Raw genomic sequence first — 7,921 nt, forward strand, 5'->3', positions numbered from 1 at the left:
GATAGAATATTAGTCCATAAACCTGGAGAAATGCATTGTTCTTCCACACGCCCGAGATGAAATAAGGCGTGTGCTTATCATGAACTATTACTCATTTTCTTTTGGCACCCCCTCTTCTGCCAAGCCGATTCTTTATTTTCCACCCTCCTGTTACTTCCATGAGATCCAGTCTCCAAAGAGTTGGAGATACCGGAGCTTTCACTGTATACAAAACTTAGGTGCTAGCTTTATACCTCTGTAGTTGCATCGCTCCTTTTCTTCGCGATGTATCAAAATTTGGCCGACAGCAGGGTAACCGTAGCCCTGCAACACCGTATTTAACCAAGAAAACCTGCCCTTCCCCCTGTATCCTTCTTAACGCAACACCACCGGGTTAAGCAACGTCGTGTTTGACCAAGAAAATTCCTCTTCTCCTTTATTTTCCTTCCCAATACGAGATCAAGGTTTGTCAAACACACATGCACTCACTTTACAAGGCTAATAAAGTGACAGGATATCTGCTCCAGTAGTGTTCCCAATCGTCCGGGAGACTGCCAAGAGCCTTGGACAGGACAGGACTGTTATCTATAGTCTGCCCGGGGCGGTGAAAGTACGGGACAGCCGTCCCCTTGCCGGACGGTGGGCCCTACAAGGTGAGACATGTTAGTTCAGGGCTAGGGGGTGGACGGCGGGGAACTGGAAAGAGTGGTCAGGGACCGCGGGGGACCGCGGGGGACGGTGGAGAACGTCCGGAAATGGTGAAGGACTGCAAGGGAGGGTGGAGGACTGCAGTGGACGACGGGGGACGGCCTGAAGTGGAATGAGTGATGTCTCATGATGTGATAATAATTTGTCAGGTGTATGATTTCAACTTGGGTAGTACCGGAGGTTCAAGCACTAGGACTATATTACCGTACAGTCCCTCCGCTCTTCCCCTTCCCGGGCATGATCCGTCCTAGCCCCCCAAAAAAGACAAACAATGAGCCTGGTCCGTCCTGTCCTACACTGAAGACGGACGGACTGGACGGCTGGAACCCTTGCTAGGAGACCTCCTGGTACGAAAAAAGGACCCGCCCCAATGGAAAATAAAACGCAAAGATCTAGAAGGGGGTTTTCTTTCCTGGCGTCAGCGGAAACTGAGGAGTGGGCCACAGGTTAACCGAACCTTGCACTCCGCAGAATGGTCGCTCCGAAGCCAGACACTTGTCCCTGGTTTCAGCGGCGCAGCTCTTGTGATTGCTGATTGGCGGTGGGGCCCCGGCGACATCAAAAAGGATACCAAAGAGGACACCAGGAAGAAGCCGGATACCTTTCCTACCTATGTTGGTGGCCAGTTCATCGCTATCGATGGCAAGCTTACTGACCTTCAGGTTGAGCACGAGATCACTCAAGAACCTATACTAAGATCTGCCATCAGGACAATGAAGGCCCTAGACGGGGATAAGAGGGATATGAGAGAGTTTGTTAAAGAGGTGGACCGAATGTTAAAATGCGGTGAAACAGTTGGGGATTTCAAGAAGGGTGTTAAAATTTTATTGTAAGTCAAAGTGCTCGGCTTAAAGTGGGATATATACTGACTGTGATTGAGATATCAACATTTTTACCAAGCGGCATCTGGGCGGGGGAGGGGGGTTGTGGCATTAATATTTTTGTCCCTAATGGTTAATTGAGGGTCTTAGTCGTTTACATAATAATATTATTATCATAATAGATGCCAAAGATTTTAACTTCCGTGCGCTTCTGCATACGAGTTCCATCGAAATAGTGTTCGTGCGCCAGTCGTGGGAACGTGCACCTATGCAACGGAGAATGCAAAGTATGAGGACTGACTGGGAAAGTCTCCTCTGGCTAACGGCTGACCAAGGCGGGGGAAAATCAACCATCGCCTCGTTCCTCATAAACCATCCGGGACCCCGAATGGACACCATCATTTGTTCCCCTTTTTTAAGGACCACAGCGAGGAAGTAACATACTCTCAGCGTCACACTACATCCGGTGGCAAGCGGTCGGCCTGGGCTTTTCCGAGCGCCAGCCTGGCCGGACTATCGGCTATATTCCTGCTCCCAGAGCTCATCTGGCTGGGCCTGGCCGGACTACAGATATCTACAGGCTTCCGAGTGATTGGGCGTGATTGCTATAATATCGGGGAGCTTTTAAGGGATGTGTATACTTAGTATCAATTGGGCAGAACACGGGCATGTGTGTCAACAACCTCTAAGCCTACATGTGACAGGTTATTTCCACCACCATTACATATACTCTATGAGTTAAATGACAGTTCAGTGCACGACTTAGTGGAGATCCGCAGTGTACTAGTAATACACTTATATTCTTGCCTAAATAGTTGTATCCGACCTGGGAATCACAATCAAGAAGAGGAGAAATAGTTTGCGACGCGGAATCATTAGGGTGAAGAGTGCTTGGAGAAAGATGCGGTGGAGGAGAGGTTATAAGTAAAATGGTTAGGCATTCTACGTTTGTAACGATAATGATGTGGTAGGGAAAATAGCATGATATCATAACCTAATACTACTCGTTAACATGTGCGTGACTTATCCACACTTTAGGAATATATTGAGTGATTGGAAGTTGCCCAGCATCCACACTACTCTCAAAGCTGGGAAATTGTGGGAATTTATTCTCTTTTGTCTCTTGTCCCTATTCATGTGTCCCGGAGCTGAGTCGGCAGGAGATACCTTCTGATGCCGCATGGATATTAGTGAATATCTATATATATCTTCAGGCATGCTCAGATATCTGCAGATATTAGCATGCATCTGAAGACGTCTTCCACACACTAACAAAACATCTACCAACCAGGGGGCATATGCCGAAAGTCTGCAGGCGCCACCAGGTATCCATGAAGCCCGCAGGGTTTCCGTCCCCATCTATATAAGGTAAAATTCATAACAGCCAAGACCCTCCGCTGACTCTCCTACACCCTAACTTCCATACGGATAACCCCCAGTGCCCATACCTGCTAACAATCACCCCTACAATCTACCGCTTTAGTAGCCGGGACAATCAGCTTTGGGCTCAATTGCGAGCAAAGGTTACGCATGGTTGACTTACAGTATTCGCATCGGGGGCTTGCTTTGTTGGGCGCGGTGCCACGCATCATCGGCATACGCTTGGAGGAGGGCTGCCGTGAAAATGATATTCCCTTCACCTGCGCCAGGGTGGCGAAGATTTTCTCGTAGCCGAATGTTAATGGAACCCCGGTAACGTGATCTCGGTCAATAATGATTTTGTTGGCCCTTGTTGGTCGGTCCACGGTTGTATGAGGGTTAGAAGGTGCAGGATGACGATTCTGCGTGGTGATCATTTCCACTTGCTTGAGATGTATTTTGCGGGTGGCTTTTTTGACAGAAATGAGAAGAACGGCTTTCACCTTTCACAAAGACTTGTCCAACCACCAGCGAGAATCCACCCCCAACAGCGGAATGGTTTCTGAAACGCCACACTCAATTACCAGGGTTGGCCAATCGGTTTCGAGCGGGCGAGCCGCTCCGTGTTTGAAAGCGGAGTCAGCCTCTTTTTGGCTAGCATTTCCGTGAAAGGTTTTGCTCCGGACACTGCCAATAGCGTACCTCAAACCCATAGTAATTACCTTTTCCAAGAGCACGGATTTAACCCCCGTGGTGGCTACTTGGTGAACTCCGCCTCGCGGGATTTTGACAATCAATACCCGGGGGTCATTCAGGTACATGAAGCGGAGCCCCTTGCGATGGAGCGGTAAACCCATCGTTGTATGTCAGGTTGAGATATACGAATGGGAGTGGGACTAGTTTTCCTAGGGTTTATGTGATAGTTGGTCCACGGTGCAGGTGGTGAACACAACCTGTATTTTAGTCCTAGCTGCGTTCCTCTCTGCAAGCTGTATCTTAAAACCGAACAACGAACACTCTCCTCCCGAAGTACCTTGTGAGCACCTGACACGCGGTGTTCTCACGGTTGCATTTCCTTCACGGTGATTTTTCCCTCCGCGCGACTAGTCTTTCGTTAGAGTGTTGCTACACTTTGTGGTAAGTGTCGTGGGTACGAGTGATAGCCATGAGATGGGTCTGCGTAACAGATGAAAACGTCATGTAATAGCTAGCGTTATCTGCATTTAATCTCTCGGTTCGCGACTCAACAGCGCTCCTCAATTTTTCCGTATGATGCCACGATATTGCCGGCGCTCAACCCTCCCTAATCCCTCGTTAAGATAATAATCTGGGCCGAGTTGCCCATTAGGGGCTACAGCTTGGGAGGGGGAGGATTTTGGGTAGTCACCCGCTTGTCGGTCGAGCAGGCGTGGCAGGTCGTAGATACAGGACAAGGTCAAATCGTCCCATCCAGTGCCCTTTTTACACCGAAAGTCGCAATCTCCACCATCCACTCTTAGAACACAATAGCTATGAGAACCCGCCAAAATTCGGAAGAGCATCATCAAGCCCATAGAAAATATGGCAAATTTTGCAGAATCCCTAAAAATTATAATGGGTTAGAGAAAATGTCAATTCAGTGTGCAGTGTATGTTGCCATGTACCTTTTTGTATGCAGCCCCATGCAAAAATTTAGGCAACTTGCATACCAGTCGAATCAACGGTAAATAATGCACGCAGCCCCAGTATTCCCAACCGTCCGGGGCGCCCTACAGGGCCCCGGCGGGCTGAAGTCCCGGGCAGGGTGGGTGAAGACGGCAGGGCATGGCGTCCGCCTTTCATAAAGACGGCCGTCCAAAGGGTTGACACCCGGGCCCCGCAGTCTTAGAAAAAATGGCATCTTCCTGCGGTTATCTGCAGGGCCCGGCCGTCATCCGCCGTCACCCGTAGAGACCTGGCATATCCCGCACCCTGAGAAACCAGCAGGACCCGCCCGCCCGTCCCAGGCAGTGGTCTTGACGGATGCCAAGATGCCGGTCCGCCTCGGCCATTCACCCATGCACTGCCGTCCGTCTGGTCCGCACTCAAGGACGGACGGGCTGGACGCTTGGGTTCACTGCACAGCTCCGATCCCTCGTAGTTCTGCTTCTAGAGATTCAAATGTGTGGTAATTGTCAAGCTGGTAGAATTATTTAAGGTGTTTTCAGGACGGTAATGAGGGGAAATGTCTGTTTGGAAATGTCTGTTTGAAAATGTCTGTTTTTGGTGTAAAACCCGGGTCGGGCGAAATGTTTTGACCTGGTACTGTATCGAAGGCGGTGTGGCTTGCCAGGTATCGGTATGGAAGGGAAACAAATGGTGGTTGAGTTTTTGGGTTCGCGGGAAAAATGGGAGTCGGAAATGTGTGGTGTGGTCGGAGTGTTTCTTCTGTGACTTTTTAGTGGAGCGGAGAATTTGTCTTTTGACGTTACCCGGGCTTGTCACTAACCAGAAGGGCATGGGCGGCGAAAATACGGCAGGAGTTTCACTTTTCGAAACACTCCAGAGGTCTCACCTTCCCATCCACCATGTCTCCCGCCGGGCAAGGAGAATCTGGACACATCCTTGCTCGTTTATGGCTTAAATTATGATACTCCTATTTTGTAGAAGGTATGGTCCCGGAAAATTGTAATCAACCCTCACTGCATCGTTCTCGGAAAATCCCCACATCCTAGATTACTAAGACCTGAGAAAAAAGCTTTACAAATAACTCCTGTAGTTTTATAAAGAATCTCTTTTCAAAGCCTCTAATGACGTTTATACCATTTGATATTTATTAATGATGTCACGATAACAATTCTGAGCATGTTGCACCAAATCACAGAGGACAATTTGATACAATTGTGCAACGTCTCCAATTTTGATTTCAAATTTAATGCGAACACCAAGCATGATCTTGGACGCGAACAGGAACCATAGCCTGCATCAGCAACGGCTGGATTATACGTCACTGTGTCAGTCGGTACGCACCATCAACAGAAAACTCCAACACAACTTATGGCGGCTGCAGAGTGATCGAGTATGATTGCTGTGATTTCAAAGAAGCGTTTAGGATATGTGTTTACTCAAGCATAAATTTAACGGAATACGAGGATATGCGGGAACAGCCTCAGTTCCGAAATGACTATTATGGCATGATAGACTATCTTCACCACTACTATTTATTCCCCTAAGGTGACCACTCGGGGCAGAGCTTAGTGGAAATTCCTGGTGTACTCCTATATGAAGCCGGCCTGGCATACAAGGATAATAAATTATATCGCACTCGCCTCAATAGTAGTATCCAACCCAGTAATAAGGATCAAAGACTGGAGAAACGGTTCGAGGAGAGGCTATAAGCAAAGGTGTTTGGTATTTTAGGTTAGCACTGAAACTGAAAGGGTAGTGAAAACAGCGTGTTATCCCAATGAAATAATATTTCTTAATGTGTGCATGATTTGTTCACGCCATATATGAACATATCATGTGGGGGGGGGGGGTTGGCCAACATCCACAGCACTCCCAATACTCGGAAACTATGGGAATTCCTCTCGTTTCTACCCGGGGCAGGGGCCGAACCGGTAAGATATTATTAGATATCGCCCCGGTCTTGCGAATATCCGCATAAATCCACCGCCATCTTCCGACACCCGCGTGCATTTAAAGTTATTGACCACGCGCCGCAGGAATATTTACTGATCAGGTGGCATTTGCTAAATGCCTACCGGTACCGCCCAGCAGCTGGGACCCCGCAGGCTCTCCAAAGGTCTGGCCCAACTTGACTCCATATATACCAGCTATTAGCTAGACAGCCAGTCCCAACTAACCACTACTAGCCAAAGACTTTGATTAATTCTTCGTCATGCTTCTCAAGTCCCAGTCCAACTTTTCACAATTTCTATAGTAAAGTGACTTCTACCAAGTCAACATCTGTGAGTTTATAATTTATAGAGTACTAGATATCACTCGCTATCACTCCACCACAAACAATATGTCCTAGCACTACCGAGCACTATTACCCCCAGATTTCCCCTAACGGGGTAATTTCTAGGGCCATACCAGTTGAAACCGCTTCAGATATATAAAACACCCAATACCTTCCTACCAAGATCATTGATCATCAAATATGGTTCATATACTACTCTGCTGATAATTGGCATCCAAAATCAACACAAGGGATAGGGTTCCCGGAAAATTCTTAACTCAGCATTATCGTTAATAGAACGCCTCCATCAGTCAGCTTACTCATCTCCACCACCTAGAATAGACTGGTAAAAATAAATAGAAGAGATTAATCCATCTCACTCCAGTAAGTAAGTAAGTAGGTCATGATTTAACCCCAAGAGCCTTAAGTACTAGCCATACCACAGCGAGACAAGGGCCGACATTGAGCAGCAAGAAACATAGCTCCTCAAAAGGAAAAAAATAACATATCAACACCAACTTTAGAACAATTATTTTGATTCAGTAGGGGAAAAGGACATCCGAGCACGTCAGGAAAAGCTTGAAGAGTTTGTGTGTCGCAGGGATGGACAGCAGAAGATTTTCGGATACACTTGTAATCGTAAGTATGGGACACACACTATTAATTGGCATTCCAGTAAATATTGCTCAGAGATTGCCCGCTCCCCCGAACCCTCAATAGCGAGTATGATACTGTATCAGGAGAAAACATCATACACCTTATCAAAAACCAAAAATCATTCATAATTATTTACTACTGCTTACCAAGGATAAACCCCTCGTATATTCAGAGGCATAGCCCCGTTTATGACCATAGGAGCTACAAACAACACAACATAAGCAAAAGATATCAGTTACTTTTTCGGCCGAGCCGGAGGAAAGGTTTCAAGGAGAATCGTGTCATCCAAGCTTTCAAGGGCGCAGAACAGCAAAACAGGCCCATGCACTATCCAGCATATAACGGAAGAGTAATACAAATGCCCAAATATCTGTCATTGACCACAGATGTTTGGGGGGTTCCTTCCGAACTTCGTGAGCATACGCCAGCGCAGCGGCCCCTGCTTCCAGGCCGAAAGCGCCGAGTGATTACTTGT

At 47.5% G+C, this 7,921-nt stretch overlaps 1 protein-coding gene across 1 annotated transcript; it reads left to right on the plus strand.

Annotated features, from left to right (window-relative positions):
- Window positions 1–264: 264 nt before the first annotated feature.
- Window positions 265–1,520, plus strand: GSTUM_00003231001 (uncharacterized protein; the record flags this gene model as incomplete). The annotated part of the gene is made up of 4 exons (XM_002836865.1): window positions 265–313; window positions 379–443; window positions 493–520; window positions 1,159–1,520. The coding sequence occupies 4 exons, from the start codon at window positions 265–267 to the stop codon at window positions 1,518–1,520; spliced, it is 504 nt and encodes a 167-aa protein (XP_002836911.1).
- Between the last annotated feature and the right edge of the window lie 6,401 nt (window positions 1,521–7,921).

This window comes from Tuber melanosporum (assembly GCF_000151645.1).
Source record: "Tuber melanosporum whole genome shotgun sequence assembly, scaffold_163, strain Mel28".
Lineage (NCBI taxonomy): Eukaryota > Fungi > Ascomycota > Pezizomycetes > Pezizales > Tuberaceae > Tuber > Tuber melanosporum.